This window comes from Leptosomus discolor, chromosome 5 (genome assembly GCF_034619465.1).
Source record: "Leptosomus discolor isolate bLepDis1 chromosome 5, bLepDis1.hap2, whole genome shotgun sequence".
Lineage (NCBI taxonomy): Eukaryota > Metazoa > Chordata > Aves > Leptosomiformes > Leptosomidae > Leptosomus > Leptosomus discolor.
The window spans coordinates 42,571,805-42,592,806 of record NC_141395.1 but is presented as its reverse complement, the minus strand read 5'-3'; the positions used below and the strand labels follow the sequence as shown (position 1 = coordinate 42,592,806).

The following is a 21,002-nucleotide window of genomic DNA, read 5'->3' as shown; positions in this document are numbered from 1 at the left end:
GCTGTTAACTATTTGTATTTTAATATTACTATTGCAGAGGGGAATAATCCTGTCATTCCTTCTGTGGGAATCAACTTCCTAAAGTGACAGCTCCTTCTAAAGTCTTTTAGATGAAATCATGACCAAAAAATCATGAAGTAATTCTAAGGCACACATGTTTCTGAAGCAAACCAATCCTCATTTCTAAATAACTCCTTCCCCTCTCTCATGGCCACCTCTCAACTTACCCCCAACCTGAGCATTTTCTCAACTCGCATATTTCCCCTGACAACATTTCGGAGGCAGTTGTAAGTTCACGGTTAAAAAGATGAGGTGTTTTTGCTGCTGCCAGGAGTTGATTGCCTTCTCTGGTGTACCTGATATCCCATTGGCTCTGTCTGCCTGCTGGGGAGCGCTCCCTCCTGTGCATCGTCCTTGTATGCCCAAGATTTAGCATCTCCAAGTAGCACTTTGTTCTTAGAAACACATTTTCTGTCACAAATGGGTGATGGCAACAAAAGATAAGTCCCAAAAGTATTCTGGACCCCTATGACAAAAAAAGGGGAAGAGATCCCCAATTCATAAAATGTGAAGTTGGGTCCTGCTGACATCAGTAAAAACATTGCCATGCTCTTCAGTGAAGCCAGGGTTTTGACTTGGGTAGGTATCTGCTCTTCTGGGTTTCAACTGGCAACAAAAGCAGGGATGAGCATGCTTGCTACAATACGTCCAACTCAACCTGCATCATCATATAAGAAAACAATTTACAACAGCTTGAGTCTTGTGGGATTTCTGAAATGAGTTTTAGAGCAGAAAGTTCATAACTAACCCTTAATTAACGCTTGAAGGTTCGGTTTGGGAGAAATTTTTAGGATAGCTTAAAAACCATGTTAGGGATGTGGGAGAGTGGTTTGGAGGGACACATTTCCACCCAAGAATCACTTTCTTATAATGGCTTATAACTGAAATCCTCAATATTCAGTAGTCAAGCAATATGCGTGTAATTTAGCAAATGCTCTGTGGTAAGTATTTTTAAAACAAACATAAATAAATCTAACAATGTCTCTATATCTAGTAATTACTAGTCAAGCTAGTGTTTTGAGTAAGGGATTAAACCAAAATCTATTTTACAATTAATTTTTCCACTTTTAGTTTTTTGTTCACTCTATGATTTGCTATGGAAAAAGAAAAGTTCTTTAATGAGGGTTAAGCAGTGATTTCATCACTCCTTTTCTTTCCTCTTTCAGTGCATTCGTGGAAGAAAAGCAACTCTAGAAGAGCTGCAGACAGTTCACTCGGAAGCTCATACACTGCTGTATGGCACAAACCCTCTGAACAGACAGAAACTGGACAGCAAGAAACTTCTAGGTATTGTTCCCTGTTGCGGGGCATCCCCTTCCTGACCTCTAGCACTCCTGCTATTGTCCTCAGCCCTACCTGGCAGTCATGTAGCAGTATGAAAGGTGGGATGTGGCACTTCCCCCATCCTCAGCGCTTGGCAGTTCCCAACAGGATTCTTCCCACCTCCATTCAACGTCTGCTCGAGAGCAGTACAAGATATATATACCTTTCTTCAGGTAGATCCCTAAACCCCAGATAGTAAAACTTCCTTTCTTTGATGTCTTCAAAACCTAAAAGGAGGTTTCCCTGAGAAGGGAAGGTAATTCAGACATTTTATTTTATCCTTCGACACCTTCTCTGCATGTTAGAAAGTTATCCATTGCTAGGTGGGAACTGGAACACCCTACTAAGGACCTGGATCTACAGCGCCAATCAGCTGCATAGACATCAACAAATAGCTGTCAGTTTTGTATGGATAATCTGCAAGAGAGGTGCAGGGGCCTCTTAGATAGTCTTATATTTGTTTAATTTGAGTGTGATTGTTTATCCCTTTCACTGGACACTGAATCTTTCTGAAACAGGGCTGCATCTGTTGTAAAATGAAGACATTTTCTGTGAAAAAAATCTAGGGGATGGTTGGTTGTTCAGATAACTAGCCCCCCCTAGCAACCAAACCACACTGATTTTAGCACCTTACCTCTGCGGACACATCACATTTTCCCTTTACTTTGTGCCTTTTTGCAGCAGTAGGTGATAGGCTGGAGGGGCAGTTTGGCAGGTTCTCACATGGGGATCAGCAAAAAGACAGTTCTGGAACCTAAAAGCTGAGAAAGTTCATTTTGCGATTAGCCTGACTTTGGATGGTATAAAAAGAGGTTTAACTTGATGGGCTGCATGATGTAGTAGTTGCAGCAAAAGATTTTACGGCATATTCAGTATGTGTATTAGATCCCTAAAGAGGAAAGCTATTAGCCAGTTGTTTAAACATGCAATTAGTGCTGTATTTATAGCTAACTTACCACCTCTTTAAAACCCAGAGAAATGAAAAGTAGACACCTCTGGCTGAATGATAGTGCAATTAGTATGTAAAGTTTAAGGAATTTGTGATGTCATATCCTTGGTAGTCTAAAACTCTCACCTTGCGTAAGGCCTGTCCACCAGTCCAAAGAAATGGTGCGTAAATCTTCCCCAGTAGATCTGAGAAGGTTGCTTGTTTGCAGTTGCACCACCTGCACACTGATTGATTTCTCTGCCAGTTCTTGCTGAAAGTGTGTGAGGACGTGTGTCCCAACTGCTGCGGTGGGGTCCAGGCAGTCCTCCAGCATCTGACCCATTGGCTTCATTAGCCTGGAGCAGGCAGGGTTAGCACCCTGCCTCTGGCAGTGGTCATCAACTGCATGGAGGGGGTGAGCGGGCAGTGGGTTACCCTAAACCCTCTCCTTTCGGAGGTACCCTTTGCAAGAGAGGTTTTTAGGTTGCACTGTGATAACAGAGTGTTTTGTGCTCGTTCAAATGTCAGATTCTCTTGAGATAGTTTTCTGCTCCCTCTTTGACTCTTGGCACAGCCTTTATCCATAGTTCCACAGATACATTTAGAGATACAAATGGTTTATTTGGTTAGTATTGGATCTGGGGATACCCAGGCTTTGCTGAACCATTCCTGATGGTTTGTTTAGCAAACCTGCGGGAGGAGATCTTGCCGTGCCTGTGAGTACTTCTGTAGTTTTGCTGTGTGTCCCCCGTGTTTTTAATCACTGATTTTAAAATATCTGTAGAGATCAAGTTTATTGCCATAGTAAAGAAAAATAATTCTAATACCTGAGGGTATTCCAGTACAAAATGTTGCCTATTTGGGTGTAATTTGCAAAGAAGACCAAGTTGTCAAAGAGATGCAGCCATAGGCAGAAAGTCAGGTGCACAGGATCTCCAGTAGAAAAGGCTTTCCAGGAGCTCTTAGCTGAGCTTAGATGTTGCTTCCTAAACCCACTTGGCACCGTTTTAGCCTTGAGCTGCTAGCAGTGGGACTCACTGCCGGCTCACATGACCATCTTTGCCCAGACAGCAGTAGATTGCTTCTTCCCCACCACAACACACAGTTGTCTTCCTCTTGCACATGGAGCTGTGAATGGGCCACAGCTGGCACTGACACCCGTGCCAAGCACCAAGCTTGGAGGAAGAGCGGCTTCACCATTCAGCATGTCTGCCGGTCATCCCACCAGGCAGGAGAAAAGAAGTCGATGGCTTGACAGCCACAAATCTGGAGGGACAGCATGGCAAGCCAAAATGACAAGAGGAGTAAGCCTGGCTGGGATGTCTACATAGTGCCCAGGGAGAAGTTATCCTTTGGAGATAGGGTGGGAAGGGCAATTTAGTTTCTTAACTTGATGACTTCCACAGTGCTGGACCTGAGCAAGAGTAACAGCCACTGATGTGTTGGGAAAATCTCCCTGAAAAACCTCAGGGTGTGCATTTGTGTGTAGAAGTGAAGAAGCCTGTAAGCGGCCCCTTCTTCAGCCATCCTCTCCTGTTGAGAGTTTAAAAGGCTTTTAAATTTACAAAACAGCTTTGTGGGGTTCTTTTAAATGTGTTAGAGAGTAAATGTATGGCAGGTTTGATGTCTGAGACCAAAGCTTTGTGTGAGGCTCAAATATGCAAATATAAGTTTGTTAGACCCAAGCGTCTTGACATGTGTACGACTCTGGTGGCTGACTCCACGTAAACTCTTTGCCTTTGATATGTCTATGAGGAAGAAAAGCATGAGAAACCTCGGTCTAAAAGGAGGAGCTTGTAAAGCTGGGGGATGAAAACACGGGATGTTGCTTTTTAAGCTTCTGCAAATGATAAGTGGATGTCCCTTCATCTGGCAGTTCTTTAGGAGAAAGCGGAAGGGGGTAAACAGTTCAGGTTTTTCAGAATTGTAAGCAGGCGTCATTGTGCCTCTGCTGATTACTTTTACTCCTACAGTTGTCCTGTAGCTCGTTACTTCCGAGTCTTACTGCTTTCTCTAAGAGAGCCCTTCTTTACATGTGTAGAAGGGACTTGCAACAGAAGCCCACCACTGATGTTGAAATTACTTTCCCCAGAGGACCTCGACCATCTCAGAGATTTGCTTTGTGGGGTTTTATCAGGCTGGTTTGAAAGTGGTGGCCTTCAAGGCAGGTTGTACAACTCTACCTCTGAAAGTGTTGCTGCAGTCCTTGAAAGTCTGAGGATGAAAAATACAAATCCATCTCTCATTTGACAATGTAAAGCTTTGGGACCTGTTGAACAAGTTTAAATTTAGGCAAATAAGGCTGCTTTTAATTTGTGTAGAGCCATCATTAATTGTTGTCAAGAAGATAGATATCGAAATAATGGGTGGATTAGTAGTGAAAGATGTGATGGGGGTCTGAGGCAGGATGGTCTAAGAACTTTCATGTGGATCTAATCAAAGAGTGAATCTCGCTGTGCACTCAGATTAATAATACAGATGCATTAACTCCGCTTTTGGTCACAGGGGTAACGTATGTGTCTGCGATGCGTTTGACACCAGCATGGTCCCCAGTAACGTCTGTCTGCTGTCATGGCTAATTCATGCTCTACAAAGCTGGTAGTTAGCATTAAAGGGAATTGATTCTTTCAGTATAGACGTGTCCAGAACAAGAACTTGGTTTGGTGGAGAGAAAAAACCTCAACCCAGTTTATTTCACCGTTAGCTTTCGTTAACTTTAAGTAGGTCTCAAGCAAATGAATCTCAGGCAGTGTACTCCAGATCTTTTACAGTGTCTGCGTGCACATATTTCCTTCTCCCTGTTTGCCTGTTGATGCATAGACACATGTACAAGTCACACATGTGGGGTGGTGATGGATATGAGACAGCATGTTCTTGTTTCAGTACATGGTTTCTAAACCTGCAGAATTTTGAATTGAGGATAATTTGCTCATATGCAAGCCAAAAAAGTGATGTTGCAATTCTTACAGATGCAAAATTAGCCCTACAGATGTTTTCTCCATTTTTCTCAAATTCTTAATGTTGCTTCCTCTTTCAGTCAAAGCACATGTTTTCTTTGCTTGCCACCAGTTTATTTTCTGTCTTCCTCTTCTATGAAGCTCATGCACTCCAAAGTCTTCTAGTAACTGCAGATGACTGATAATTAGGGTGTTGTTATGATTTCCTATTCTCCTTCCGTTGAAAGAGGTTAAAACGTTCACCTGAGAAGGCATGCTGAGCAGTTATTGGTAGCGTCTCAATCATTTGTAATTAGCATGACTGCTTGAAATGTAGGACAGCACACAAATCTTGCATAAAAATATGTGATTTATAGAAGGCTTTTATATTGCAAAGGCTTTTGAACAAGCCCAAGTGTGTACATTGTGTATGTATGTGTTGTAACGTAACAGGGTTGGCTGTGTGTTTTCTGAAAATTGCAAGAAAACCCCAGTCTGTTAGGAAAGATTGCAGCATTGCCATAAAATTGGACCAAAATCCAGTGAACTTTGACTTTTTGACTTACAGGGTCTGTTGTGGTTTTTTTTTTTTTTCCTCCAGGTTCTCTAACCTCAATGTTTGTCAGGCTTCCATGTGGTGGTGTCGGGGTGAGTACTCTCTTTAATGTGTAAATAATGTCCTGTTTGTTCTCCCAGTCCCATTGGTAACAGAAATTGTTGCTTTGCATTCCATCAAGTGGGTAATTGCAACCAGATGTTGCCCATAAACAGGGTCTGCCTGCAGTGTGGGGTTGCAGTGACAGCCTCACGTGCATTTCTTCAAAAGCAGCGTGAAGATTTTTAAACTATTTTGGAGAGCCAAAGCGTGTGTGACATTCATAGGCATGTTTCGTCTCTGGCTTTGAGGAGGAGAAACCTCATTTCCCAGGCAGTGATGTTTAATGGCTTGGAGATTACTACATTTGAAAGCAACCCTTGTGTCTAAAAATGCTTTCTACATAGAAAGCAAGATGTGCTTTTCATGCTGCTTGCACTGCATAGGTGTTTCATCTTCAGTATTTGTACTTCAGAGCTGCCTGCCTCCTGGTGCGGGTGAAAATAGTGATATTGAAGGACAGTGTTTGGGAAGTCCCTCTAAATAGTAAGTTGCTGCATTTAGGTCTGGGCTACATTACTGTCCTCGAGTGAAACATCTCACAGGTTATGCAGCGCAAGGGAATTGCAGCCTTCAGTATTCAGCATCTTTCATTTCTGGAGCTCCAGGACAATCACACATGGATTCTGAGGGGGCTGACCGAAATACCCCTCCATCCGTCACAGAAAAGCTGTACATTAGTTTTCTTATTTCAAGATTCCATATAATAAAAAGCCTTTTCGTTGTTTGTTCCCATAAGGCTGAAAAGAACCCCAAATACCTTCCAAATACCTTGTGTTGAAGGTTTGTGTTGTTGTTTTCCTTTGGAGCGTGAAAACTTGAAAGTTTTCCTTTCATGTCAGACTTTCTGCTCTAAAGGTTCTGTGGAGGGTGACAGTACAGAAAATCTCAGAGAACAGGAAGGGAAAAGAATGAAAAAAGACAATAAAAGGCATTGTGCTTGAAAATTCACAGTGGTAGTTCTTATGCATAATTGTAGCTCGTGAGGTTGAATTTAGAGGTCTGGATTCTGTTATGGAAATGAAACAAAATTGTTTTCTTCCTTCTTTGCAAAATCGCTGCTTTGAAAATTATCCTGTCAAAAAAAAAAAAAGAGAATAAACGGCATTTATTCATACCACCACTGCTGAGCACTCGTAGAGATATTTTATTTTGTATTGTAAATATGCTGCAGTCTCCTAATTCATGGCAAATTTTTGGCTAGAGTTTAAAAGGTTTGGATTTACTCTGCCCTGCAGTCAGGCATGCCATTCAAAGCAAAAATTGTCATTTGCAAATGAAGACTGAATGGTAACAAGTAGAGACAGTGCCTGAGCCTAGTGCCGTCCCAGAAGTCTTGCATTAAATCCTAAGTCAAGGCAGGAAATGCCACAGTGCTGGTATTACTGATACGCTCAGAATAAAGATAGCGTTTGCAGTTAACTCCCTGGTTGACTGTCTCCACAGACCCATAAGTATTAAATAAAACATTTGCTGACTTGTGTACAGTGTTTTAGCAATCCTAACAGGTAACTCTCGTGTTTTCTAGGAAAAGCTTTTTAAAATCAGTAATTTATTAGTAATCAACTAGGTGATAGTCAGATTTTTCATTAAAATGGCTTTCTGTTGTTTTGCTTGGTTCTCTTTCCCCAGTTACCTGGGGATACAGTGCCGACTGTTTGCATACTCTGCTGCTTTCATGGCTGCTGCAGGCGAACATGGTCTTCACTGCTTTTGGGATGCATTTCTAGTTAGTATAAACACCCCAGCCATGTATTTGTAGGGAAAAGAAGGCCATGGTGCAGAACGATTGGCTGTAGCATATTAAGTGCTTTGTGCTTTTAGGTGTCCTGGATGGGTTTAAGTGTAGACTGTCTCCTTTGGGGTAGAAGAGATGTACAGTGATCTCACGGGGTCCTTTATACCCTGCTTTCTCCTGTCGTTCGAAGTGTGAGATTTGTCAAGAGAGCTGGCTTAGCAGCGTGGTATGCTTATTGAAGAAGTAGAGGGGGGAAAACTCTACTTTTTGTTAGCCTGCCAGTTCTGTGAGACAAGTTGCTCTTGATTTGATTTGCTATGGGAAACTGTTGGAAAAAGCCCTATAGGGGGATCTTAGCTGGGGCCACAGAGCACACCTTTCAGGAGGAGATGAAAACTAAATTATTTTCTGCACCAAAAAGGATGACAAGACATTTTTGAGATGCATGCAATATTCTTTCTCAAGGAAATAATTAAAAAAATAAAAATTAAAAAAGCAGAGCCTAGAGTAAACATCAGGTATGAAGAATTTTGGTGTGAGAGAAGGTGTAATGTAAATCTAAGAAGTTTCAAAATGTGAAGGCTGCTTGGAGATTGAGTGCTTGTTATGGTATAATGAAATTATTTCAAATTGTTCTAGTAAGAGAGCTTAAGGGGTGTTTTTCTGCTGTTGCTTGGCAAGCCATTTTCAGGCCACAAGGTGGCCATATAGCTTTTTTGAGTGATGGAGTTTTATTTAGGCTCTCCCTTGTTCAAGATTGCCAGGTTGGCAGAACATCACTCATCGCTGAGCAGTAATTGGTCCCTGTTTTATCTTTTTCTTAAAAGTTGAGAAGGTTGTAGAGAGGCAGCCTTAGTGCTCTAGGAAGTTTGTGTGGGCTCCAGTCATTTCATGCTGTGAATATTGCCTAATGGTGAAGGAACATCAGGTGCACATGATGATCAGAGCACCTGTAGGACATCATCTTGGCCACCAATGGTTGGTAGCCCAGGTTTGAAGGAGAAGGGGGTTATTTCAGGTTATTTCTTTGACTTTGTCACTTAATGGTAAGTGCAGTCTAGGGAATGCTTCATGTATCTTTGCGTTCAGCTCACCACGACACTAGACGGCTTTCCAGCTGGCCGGCAGCTTTGTAAGGAGGATTTTTCCCTGGAGACGTTGATACTGGTCTGCCAAATGCTTTCCAGGGGGCAAACATGATGCCATAAAGAAAAAAGGAAAGAAAAAAACTTTTCAAAAATTAGTACAATAAGGTGGAACCGGTCCTCTCTGGGGTTTAGTACTGGTTCAAAGGTAGGAAATAGTGATCAGAATCACAGTCCCTGAGAAATCTGTGTCTTCACTGAAGTGTTGCAATGCAGGGGATCAGTCATAAGCAAGTGTCCTTTGCTGATGGTATTAAATTTATTTGGGGTCTTCAAAGTGAAAATTGTCTGCAAAGAAATATGGATGGGGTCATGAATAGTAATATAGCACATTAAAGTCAGTGTTGGCTGCAAAATAATGCCTGTGGGCTGGAGGGTGACTGGCGTGGAGCAGGTGAAAGCTGAATGATTCCTGTTCCTTCTAATTCAGGAGCTGAGGGTGTCAGATGAAATTCTGGGCTGGAAAGCTTGAAACCAAGTCCTTCTGCAAACAATTAAAAAAGGCAGTTCTCTTCCACAAAGGATGTTATGTAGATTAAAAGACTAGACGGATGTGACAGGCGATGTAGAGCGATTTCTGGGGGAGAAACCCATGAAGAGCTGTTAAGCTCCAGAATGAAGTCTGGAGCTTGGGCAACCATGAGTTCTTCCCAGCAAGCAAGACAAAGCAAGTCAAAGAGAGTAAAGGAGCAGGAAAAAGTTTAGAGCAACTGACTTCATCACATAACATCTTTCAACCTCTCTCTTTATAAACTAAGTCGCCATGTCTCGAAATCAATGAGAAAAAGTGTAATTTTGTTCCCCGGTGCTTGGAAACCCTTGTCGATTTTTGTGTTGTTTTTTTCTTTTCATCGGTTTGTTTTATGTGAGGAAGGCTTCACATGGCCGTAGCTGACACTAACAAACCTCCTTGCATCTGCAGACGCCTGATTGTAGGGGGAAAGGAAAAAAAGCATAGAAGCATTTAAATCAACAGATGTGAGCTCTGATTTAACAGTAATTTATTCCTGCTGATCTTCAGCAGCATCTGCAAGTGCAGTACGCGATATTTTTACTTAGGACGTTACCTTCACTTTTCTGCAGCACATACTTTTTTCTTAATGTATGAATTGCATGCTCCAGACCATTACCTAATGCAGGGTAATCAGAAGAAGATTTTGGAGAAAGGAGTTTGAGCTTTGAAAATCCAGCATGTGTGCATCCAAATTCTTCAGAACACTCAAAGACTTGATCTTACAACTTTGGTTTTTTCATGCATTGTATTTTCTTTTTCTGTGCATGTTCTAAAAATATCTAAAGATCTAGGATTTTCAAAAGTGGTTTTAATATTATTGTCTCTTCCAGAATATGTTATTCTATTTTGATTGTAAGATGTTGATTAGAGTGTACTTTGCTTGCACAGGTAAAGATTTTTATACATTATCGTTGAGCAGAGACAAGGAAAATTGCTTCCGTGGAATGGAAATGAGAAGAGACTAATTAGCAAGTCTTAGAAGAACAGAATGTGAGCACAGTTATTTAGTCAGTGCTTAAGAGCAGTAGGAGATGCAGTTAGGTAAAGACAACTCACTGGCAGCACAGACGGTGTGTGCTTCTGTCGCCAAAGCATGATTATAAGTAGTGGGGAGGGCAGAGCGGAACTCCTGTGCTCCCATCCCTGCAGAGGCTAGAGCTGTGCTAATCTCTACCTGTATCTATGCTTAATTTCTTATCTGCATAGCTCTTCAGCTAAAGAAAATATAAGAATAATGAGACATTTTATAGGACACTCATTTAATTTTGAAATAGCTGCACATTAATGTGTAGTAGAGTATACAGTGTGAGTAGGAACCGCACCGTGTATGTTAATAAAGACTTCAAGTTTATAAGGAAGGAGGAGGTCTATTGTGTTTCACCCTGAAACATCTTAGACATTCCCCATAGAACAGAGCCTGCATCAAGCTGTTGACCCGTCCTTTTCTGCATTCGCTTGTCATTTTCTAATGATGGTGCATGCTGTGTGGTGTAAGAGCCTGCAGCAGGTCCCAGGCAGTGAATTCCCTTTCCCCACCTCCAAAGGAGCCCTTTCCTACAGGCTCACCTAGCAGAAACAGCAGCTTCTTCATTAGAATGAGCAAGGCATTAGTACTATTCTGAAGAAGATGAGTATGCTGACCAGGACAACCACTCCTCATCCAATAGCAGCAGATGTGGAAGACTCAGTATCTCTGATGCAGCTGTATCCTCCAGCTCAGGAGAAAAAAGAGAAATATATGCTGTTGGATCAACAAAAGGCAAGAAATATGCTTCCTCTCTCCGTAAAGTCCTTCCAGATGGTAAGGCTTGATGTGCTGTTCCAGCAACAACTCCTGTGATGGCAGCTACATCAAAGAGCTCATAGGCAGGGAAAGCCAAATAGCGTCTCCCCTGTAATAAACTTCAGAATTCAGGAATGATGGAGGGGTCAACAGCAGCCTGTGCACCAAACAGCAGCAGCTTCAGAGCCAGAGAGCAGTCCAGCTCAGGGCCACATTAATAACATTTTCCACCATGGCAGAGTCTACGCCCCCCTGCTGCAGAGCACTGATGACTTCAGTGGGACTGTTCAAACACAGTCACACAGGTGATGAAGTGCTGCCTTGGAGTAGGGCCCAGTGGGCTCCAGGCATCCATTCCTAGGAAGGTGACTGGGTGTTAAATCCTTATCTTGAAGATGTTTGCACACAGAATGGGGCAGTGGAGAGCTTGTGAGTGGCAGCGGACATCTCTGGATCTGGTCCTCCTCCTCCTGCTGGCGAGCTGAATGGGGGGGGCATGGCAGAGTCCTTGAAATTTGCTTCTAAATCACAGGTGGAATACTTTTTTCAAAGTACTTAATTTCTTTCTGCAGAAATAATAACTCTTTAAAACCACTCTGTCTTGCCATCCTCGTTCTTCTTGAAATGCTGCCAACACGAGCCCGGTTTCCACAGGCATCAGAGGGCCTGAACGTGATGGAGCTTGGCTCAGGCACTGGTGACTTCTGTGCTCTTTATGGGGAAGACTGGTACAAACAGACATCTGAGGAAATCCAAGGGTCTGTTGGTCCCTTAGCTGAAGCTGTGCTTAGGACATATTAATTTTAGGGTTTTGTGTTTCCGTTCCTCTGGTGCCTCACAGCAAATGAAGATGGCCCTCTGCAATTCTGCATCTGTGGAAGGGGCCTGGTACTTGCTGTGGCCGGACAGAGAAGGAAGCTCTTAGCTACTGGTGTCCTGCAGCATTTTCTTTCAAGAGCAAGAAAGATGGGTTAGATATGCTCAGCCCAGACTGCGCAGTGCAGCTGTATCTCACTTGAACAGTGAGACCGAGGGCACTAAGATGGTCAGCTCTTAGCAAAAGGCAAGCAGATGTCCTCTGTTGTTTAAACCATGAGTGTCTCACAGATACTGGGGGGAGATCTGAGGATGCAGACTGCTGGATCCCCCTGAGGGAACATAGCAGTGTTATCCTGATTGCAAAGCAGGTTGACCATCCCATAACATTTTTACAGGACTGCTGATGAGGAGCCCAAAGACAGACCCTTGCAGAGCACTCATGTGCTGGTCAGTAGTGAGAAGAAACTGTGATTATCTTGCTGCCTTGCTAGGGGCTTTTGGAGGGGTGTGGTCAGATGGGTACCATTTCCTGCATGTGTGCAGTACTGATCCAGGACTCCTGGATGTGTTGTGCATTACTCAGACCCCATTGTACTTCTGTTGTTGTGATACTGCCCAAATTTATGGGTGTCTGGGGGAGCCCTCGTACCACAAATAGTCACTGTGGAGCTTTTCTTTCGATGCAGTGGCTTTCCCCAGAGTCTGAGACACTGCACATCTTGGCAGCATTACCACACAGAGATGGCTTTTTGGTGTTCTCCAAGTGCTTTATTTGTTCGCTCTGACTTTAAAAGCATCCTCAGGGCAGATGCTGCCAGAAGCTGTCCCTGATAACAGGCCTGGGATGATTTCCACTGGCTTTAGCACAGCTGTGAAGGAGGTGAGTCAATCTCCTGTGTGGTGACTTGCATCTCCTCACAGCTCAGTGAGCAGACTGGATGGCAGACAAAACAAATGATCTCTTTCTTTCCTTCTCCTTCACATTGTTTCCATAAATATGCTCAACACGGAGTAATATGTGAAAAATAGCTGGTGATCCTTCCATGTTGAGAAACGTTACATTTATCCTGTGATGCTTCCAGGCAGCCAAGCTGGCCTGACGGGGGACGTTCCCAGCAGTCTGGCTTTTGCAAAGGCTGTGACTGCAAGAGTCAAACAAGATTGGCTTTCATCGCTGCGTGCAAGACTGCTGGGGGTGCAGCAGAGGAGATCCACAGCTCCGGCCTGGAAGCAGCCCCCCGAGAGCCGTCCTTCCCCTGCTGCTTTCTGCAGAGTCAGAGCTGAATGGCAGTAAAAAAAAAAGAACACATTTCATCATGTGGCTGCAAACTAATCTTGTCTTTGTACAGTTGTTGGGATGAGTGTGGTAAAAGCCAAAGGCTTCTCACTTTTTTTTTAAATTAGGATGTGATCTCGTATAATAGCGACATGGGGATGTCTGCAGAATGCCTTGTCTTGCCTTTGGCCTATTTGCACATTTTCAGGGGGAAAATATAGAGGATGATGGTCCTGTCAAATATTTAGCATTGAAGTAAATGTCTGTAGTCAGTCAGCAGCTAGCTACTGAAGGTCTGTTGTTAGCTTTGATGAGACAGGGTTGATCTTATGGTTCCCCAGGGAAGCTGCTATCAGTGTAACCTTACCCTGGCAGTCCTGTGCAGGCGTCTTTTAAACGTCCATTTTTAAACATCCTTCCTTACTGTGTTGTGTTTCAGGTGTTTTTTAATAGATTCATTGAATCATTTCATAAACCTTTTTATTTCCTCTGAGATCAGTTTACTCCAGCAATTAAAGAGGAATACTGATACTGTGGTGTTGGTAGGAGTATTGGTAGGAGACACCTGCAAATTTACAGTGCTCGAGATGCCAAATTTCCTCAGTTACGGCACTGACCCTTCAGCTGTGAAAAGCTGTTGCAGATGGTCATCTCTTGAGTGTCGTTTGGTTGGATGGACACTTGATAGTGCTGATGTTACAGCCATCGGTGGGGTCCCAGCCCTGGTATTGCCAAGATCAGTTCTTGCAGTTTAATGCATTTAAAATTAATGCATTTAAATTTAATGCATAAATATGCATTGAATGCATTTATTCATTCAACACTGATTAGTAAGTTCTTTATAAAACATGGGTCTTTGTTTCCTGGCTGTCCTCATTGCTCCTAAAGATGGTTCCTGTGTGTATCCGTTAGGTTGACAGTGACACAATTTGGAATGAAGTTCACTCATCCGGTGCCGCTCGCCTGGCTGTGGGCTGTGTCATTGAGCTTGTCTTCAAAGTAGCCACAGGAGAACTGAAGGTTGGTATACACAAGGTTGGAAAATAACACTTGGCTTTGATGTAGGCTCTGTAAAGGGCTCAGCTCAGGGCTGTGTTATGCAGGAGGTCCAGTTAGCTTCATTTTAATGGCACCATCTGGCTTTAGTCATGAAAATCTTTGAGGATATCAGCAAGTGAACAGCAGACTCCTGGTGAATGTTCTTATGCACCGATTAAAAGGAAGAAGGAAACCAGAGCAGTGAATGAAATCAGTATTCCACTGTTATCCGAGGGTCTTGCTGTTGCCTTCAGCTGGGCCAGCTAGTTTGCTGTTTCAGTGACCCTATGCAGAGTATTTTTTTTTTTTCCCCTGAATGGAAGGAAATGCTGTACCAACCAGTTCCCATAAAATTCATGTGGACTTTTTTCCCCCCTCCAAAACAATAGCGTCATCCACTGCTATGGTCTTGGGAGAAAACCATTGAGAACAACTACATAGTTCCAAAGCAGAAGAAACGCTTTTAGCTGCAACCTGCACATCCATCTTTGTGCAATAAACCTTCCTTTCTGTCTCACTTCTTCATTTTCTTATTTTTTGTGTGTAGAATGGATTTGCTGTTGTTCGGCCTCCAGGTCACCACGCAGAAGAGAGCACACCCATGTAAGTACACGTATGTGCTTTATCAACACGCTTCAGTGTTTGTCTGTGTGTGATCTGCAGCTGGAAATGAGAAAGGTGGTGTGTTAGGTTATTACTACAAAATTTCTTGCTTATTGATATGCAAGACAGTATTGTATTCAAAGCTCCCAGTAGTTCTCTGGAAGAGGGCAAGATCCCGCTTAGTGGCTTCGGGTGGGTATTTTTTAGCAAGAATCAGCATTACAGTCCTGCTTTGAAAAAGCACTGATGCTTTTCTTTACTCTTGTGAATTGTTTTAAATTAAATGTTGATGGCTCATCCAACGTGAGGAAAGCAATGGCATGCAACTAGTAGTATTAATAGCAAACATAACTGTGTCCTGGGGTCACAGCACTGAATTAGGAGAATGTCAGAGTGGGAAGGCTTCGCAAAGCAAAAACAGAAGTCGAGCATCTTGCACGTGTTTAATAAAGCAGGGGTTTTGCCATCAGACTGTTTTCAAATCAGTGTCCCGTGCACAAATTGCGTTGGCTTTGTATATTTGGCTTAATGCATGCTGAAGTTTTGTGTCTTGGGTGCTTCAACATGCTTTGGAGGGAGATAAGTGCTTGCTGACTTGGCACGTTGAGGCCTCTCTAAGCATATCCGCTCCCTCCCAGCCAATGCACCATGATGCTCCGGCCCTGGGTCCTTTCCCTTCCTCTGCCCTTGCCACATCCTCTCACCGTCAGCTCCTGTCCCCTTCCCTCGCACAAGGTGCTGGAAGTGCCATGGGCAGCTGTCACTGAGCAGCATCTCATGGCAGTGGGTTTGGACAAGGGTGAAACATTCCCCGTTTCCAGAGAGATCGCAGGACGCCTGCTCCTGCATGTCTATTTTGTGTCTCTAATGGAGCACACATGCATCTTCTAGGCAGGAAACAAGACTAAGAGCGGAAGAAATTTCTTCCCACTGTGTTATCTCTAGACGATAGATGCATTGGGACCAAGGAAACCTATAATTAACACCTCTCCTTTTCCTCTTGTCTCTCCCCTCTGATCAATGCCAGGGGTTTCTGCTATTTTAACTCCGTGGCAATCGCAGCCAAGCTGCTCCAGCAAAGGCTGAACGTTAGCAAAATCCTTATCGTGGACTGGGTGAGTAAATGCCAGTTCTTACCCTTCAGAAGAGCAGGTGGAAATTTTTTCTGGGTTTTTTTTTTCTTGCAAGGGCAACCATGACTTTGTAAGTCAGTGAAAAAAGTGTTGCCTGTGGGCTGCAAGTCAAAATTTGTTTTTTAAAGTTTGGGTTTTTTTCATTAAAGTGTTTTAATAAAAGAAAAATTTCTTAAAGAGTCCATAGTTTTCAGAATAAAGTTGTAGTTAATAAGTGGTTGCTTTCTAAAACAATAACATAACACAGTCTCAAGGATGGGTAACTGCAAACGGTGCTGGGTTTTAGTTATTTTTTTCTGAAGGTTTCGACCTTAACTGTTACGATCCATCCCAGCTTTCTTTTCAAGATGTGAAGGTGGGTTACTGAGAGGGACAGGCTGTCTGGCATGGCTTGACCATTGGTCTGGCTGGTCTCAGTGTCCTGCCTCTGGGCCAGCACAGTGGCCTCCAGGCAAGTGGGCAGGCAGTCAAAAGAGATCTCTACATTGGAACAAGACAGTGAAATACTCCACGGACAGTTGAGAAAGAGCTTGTTTGGGATTTTGCTGTGCAATGTACAAATTTAAAAATGTGGCTGAGATTTTTTTTTTTTTAGTAGATTTAAAAATGTAGTTATGTGGTTGTGAAGGCATTTGAGTTGCTGGATATCAGCCAAGAGTTTTGCTTATATTGCTGCAAATCTTCCGTGGGCTAGACCCACAAGTTAAAATGGATGTATTTGTCTTTTTGACCTATTGGATGGACATCCAATTTCTCGCTTCCCACCAACCATTTTTCATGTCAGGAAGGGGCATTTTGAATACCTGTCCTGTTATAGACTGCACTTCTGCACCAAGTAGCAATGCAGGAGGATATCTGGGTCATGGGTTTGTGTCATTCAACCTTGTTGGGTCCAACAAAGCTTTGCTGGCCACTTGCCGCCCCACAGACCGATTAAAGATGCACATTTGGGGTAACTAGTATAGTCTTTCCATCCCCCAAGATTGGGTATAAATCCAGTTCTCTCCATCCAAGTAAATTGATCTTGTTCTCAGTCTTGATAATTGTGTTTACCCCCATTTATCCCGTGTGTTAAACAAGGAGTGTAATCTGAAGCCAGCTGTGCAAAGCAGATTACTCTCATGTGCAACAAAACTGCTTCAGCTAGATCAGAGAAGCACAGAGAAGGAAAGCCCTCTGAATCCTGAGTTGATGGCTTTAATCTGCATTTTTACTAAGGTGCTAACCTCCCTCATATAATGCAATCTCTATCCCCGAAGGATGTTCACCACGGGAATGGTACTCAGCAAGCTTTCTACAATGATCCTAATGTTCTTTATATTTCACTACATCGCTATGATGATGGGAACTTCTTTCCAGGCAGTGGTGCTCCTGATGAGGTAAGAGCATGGACCAGCATAGCATCTGTCCATGTCTGGTAGGACTTGCTCGCAGCTGTGATTCGGGTGCCCCCCAAAATCCTGGGGAGCCTCTGCCAGGCAAGGCTTGGAGAGAAGCTCCTGCCACCACTCCCATGCTTGCACTTGTTAGTGCCCCTCGGGGAACATGTTGCTCGGGTTTGTATGTTTGGTTCCTTGTTGTCCCAAGTCCTAACAGCCGTGGGCATTGTGTCCTGCCCCACGAGCTGGCAGGAAAGTGTTGTTCCTTGGCTAACGAGCAGAAAATGAGTCAATGTAGTTAGGCTCTCCAGCCCTTATGGGACAACCTTCCAGTGGAGCCCTTTGCCAGCTGTTCTAGCACTCCATGTACTTCTCAGGATTTCCCCCTTACAGGCATAAGTTGTTACTTAGATGCAGGAGGAACAGGTTGTTCATGGCTGTGCCACCAGCACTCAGGTTTCCTCGGAGACGTCCATCTCCTCTTCTCCTGGCCCTGCCAAGGCTCAGTGCCACTGCTGCGTTCACATTGCACGGCCTCAATGGTGGGATTCAGGCACCGGTCGCTGATGCTGCTGGACCAAATCCACCGGTTCCTCATGATGTCGTCAGAGCCTGCAGCAGAGGGGCTGGGCCAATAAAGTTGGGAGACCTTTCTCCCTGAACACTGGATGGATGCTCCTACATCTGTTGCATCCTTCCTTTCCCTCTAGGTTGGCGGGAAATGTCCTTCCAGTGTGATTTATCAAAGGGAAATGATATGAAAGAGGCACTCCAGATTACATCTGAAAACTCCCAGAGTTCATACCCTGTCAGTTTTACATTTTCCCATTCAGCAAACATTAATGTTTCCATTTCAATTTCTAAAGAAACTTGTAACGTGATACTGCATCATTACCCTGTTTGGGCACTACTGGTGTAGTGAATAAATGGCAGCCCTTTGCATTGGAATACGCAAAGGTCTCAGACCTACTTTTTTGCTGACCTTCTAATAATCTAGTAATCTGGCTAATAAGATACCTAGTATTATAAGGAAACACTAGACTATACCATCCACTCTGTATTTAACCATTTCTAATGGTTTTTAGAAGTGTCATTCCAGACCGAATAAAACAAAGAATACAAAGTAAATTCAATTAAAGCCACAGATGGATAAATAACCCACCATGAATGGATGAACGCCCTGTGTTTTTCTACCAGCAGCACTTGCACCAACACAAGGAAGAATGTACAATAAAACCCCTGCAGCTTTATCTAGCCTGAATGATCTGGCTGTGTATTGTATAACATGTTAGTTTTCCCTTTTTTTTTTTGCTTTTCATATGCAAGACCTAAAAAAAACCCACAAAAGCCAAATTGTGTGTGAAGGAGCTCAGAGCCCTGTGCGGAGCTGCTGATGGCCAGTGGCAGCACATACTGCTTGGCTCCCTTGCTGTCTCCAGGGACCCACAGCCCACACTCATGGCCACCGTGCTCAGGCAGCTGCAAGGTCCCCACGTGACAAAGGGACTGAATACAGGATTTTGGGGTTTGGTATGGATAGGGAAAACATGGCCCTGCTTTTTGGCAAGCGAATTACTAGAAACCGCAGGTTTATTTTTCAGTTTTTCCCGTTTGTCAGGTACTTGCAGTCAGTGCAGATGGGGACGTTTGCAGTACGTGCGAGGAGGGGAATGGACTTAAATTTACCACCCATGTGTCCTTCAAGCAGTGAAAATCTCTTCTCTGTGAATCATGTTTTTCCCCAGCAGAGGGGGAGCTCGCTCTGATTAAAGCTGTAGGTTTTTTCCCTTAGTTGCAACTGTAATTGCAATAATTAAATTAACGCAAAAATAAAGCTGAAAACAAATTAAGGAAAGGTATTGCATGTAACATGCTCTCCTACAAAAGAGGAAGAGGATCCTATTCATGATGAGGTCTTTTTTGGGTGAGCAGCAATCAACTGCTGCTGGTCCACAGCTCCCATAAAGATCAGAGCATGGCAGAGCTTTGTTTTCACTCTTGTATTGGGGACCAGGTTGCTTTAGAAGGAAAAATTAACCTCACTACCAGCAAGCTACTGAATCAAAATCCATATTCAACTGGAAGAATATTGGGACAGCAGAGATGTGTTGCCAGAGTTCGCTGTTTCTGTATGTATAATTAAGAGTACTGTCTCCCTTTTTCAGGTTGGCACAGGAGCAGGAGTTGGTTTCAATGTTAACATGGCCTTTACTGGTGGCCTTGATCCACCGATGGGAGACACAGAATACTTAACTGCTTTCAGGTAATATTGAAGTTTTCTTGTTACAAACATATTTTTCACTTAAACTGAGTTTTCTTTTTCTTCATGCAGTCCTCCTTAACCTTGAGTTTCTCTTTTGCTAAATTTAGAGATATAAATTTTACATCTAGTTGCACTTACTTTTTGAGTACCATAATAAAAATAAAGCTGAATTAGGTAAATAGAATATTTCTGGCCATAAGATGTGAGCCTGTGACATCAGAGGATTTACACACTCACTCCTTAGCACTGATTGATGCATGAATATAAAATGTCAACTAATATGAACAAGCTCTTTTGGCTAAAACTCTATTTACCTCTTTGGGGTGAGTATTTCTGTGGGTAACTCCACCTGGAAAAACTTTTTAACAAGTCATCGTGAGTTGAAACTTGGGAGTGCAGCTGCCCCAAGGCTTGAGACATCATTACTGTGCTGCAGACAGGGTGGTACCCAACTTCTGGGCGAGTTGGCCATGCAGTCCCTCCCCTGCAAGAGCTCTGCTCATGATTTACGCCACAGCTCACTCCTAAGTGTACCTAGCAAAAGGACGTGGGCTCGTTTTGATAAGCTTTAGATTTTATTATTATTCACCCCAGATATCGAATATGCCTGTTCCAACCAATTGGAAATTGAAACATCTGAAATGCCAGGTTTTTGCTTTTCTTACTGGGTTCGGATTTCTCCTCAAAAGCAGCGTATTGTGTGTTACGAATAAAAATACAACCATCTCTTAAATAAGTGTTACTCATCACTCACTGTCAAGGGTGTGAATTAAGGTAAGCAAAGCTGTGGAGTTGAATTAATGTGTTGCTGGGATATCCTCCTTGATTAGCAGTAATAATGAAGCCAGAGATAAACCACTGTGCTGGGTTGTACAAGCATATTCAAGCATGCCCCAAAAAACTGGCATCATTGGAGTCTCCAAATGGAGCAGGGGATGAAAACACTGTGTTAACTTACTTGTTCATATCCTGCTGATCTTACTGCCCTGCTCACAGAAGCTTATGATACCTGAGGATCACAGGGAGGTATCTGCAGGGAATCGTTCGATCTGATCCTTACTTTCCTCCTCATATTGGCATCATCAGAAGAGATGCGTGAAGCAAAACACATGTTAGCTGATCTACAGTCGCGCACACCCAGGCGGTGGTCTCTCTGAGCAGTGTCACTATGAGAGCACTGCAGGATTATGGATTGAACATCATCATGGTGCTCTGGGCAGCTACAGGGCAAAATACCCCAGTAGGGCCATTGTATGTCATTGGTGTTCTGGGGACTTGCTGCAAGCCTGGAGTGAGGCATTTGCCTCCCAGCGCTGCAGAGAGATGAAACGAAGGCAGATCTCTGGGTAGCAGAGAACTTGAGTAATGCATTAGTGAATAGAGGTCAGTGTGAGACCACACTTTCTGAT

The 21,002-nt window shown here is 43.4% G+C and overlaps 1 protein-coding gene across 3 annotated transcripts in view; it reads left to right on the top strand.

Moving 5' to 3' along the window:
* LOC104349698 (histone deacetylase 4) overlaps positions 1-21,002 on the top strand; it is a 119,908-nt gene that overhangs the window by 80,306 nt on the left and 18,600 nt on the right. For all 3 annotated transcript variants that reach the window (XM_086465674.1, XM_009955315.2, XM_086465673.1), the window contains exons 13-19: positions 1,227-1,347; positions 5,849-5,895; positions 14,090-14,197; positions 14,763-14,818; positions 15,846-15,933; positions 17,211-17,330; positions 19,496-19,593. In XM_086465674.1, coding sequence (XP_086321800.1) covers positions 1,227-1,347; positions 5,849-5,895; positions 14,090-14,197; positions 14,763-14,818; positions 15,846-15,933; positions 17,211-17,330; positions 19,496-19,593 — 638 coding nt within the window. The remainder of the gene's footprint in view (positions 1-1,226; positions 1,348-5,848; positions 5,896-14,089; positions 14,198-14,762; positions 14,819-15,845; positions 15,934-17,210; positions 17,331-19,495; positions 19,594-21,002) is intronic.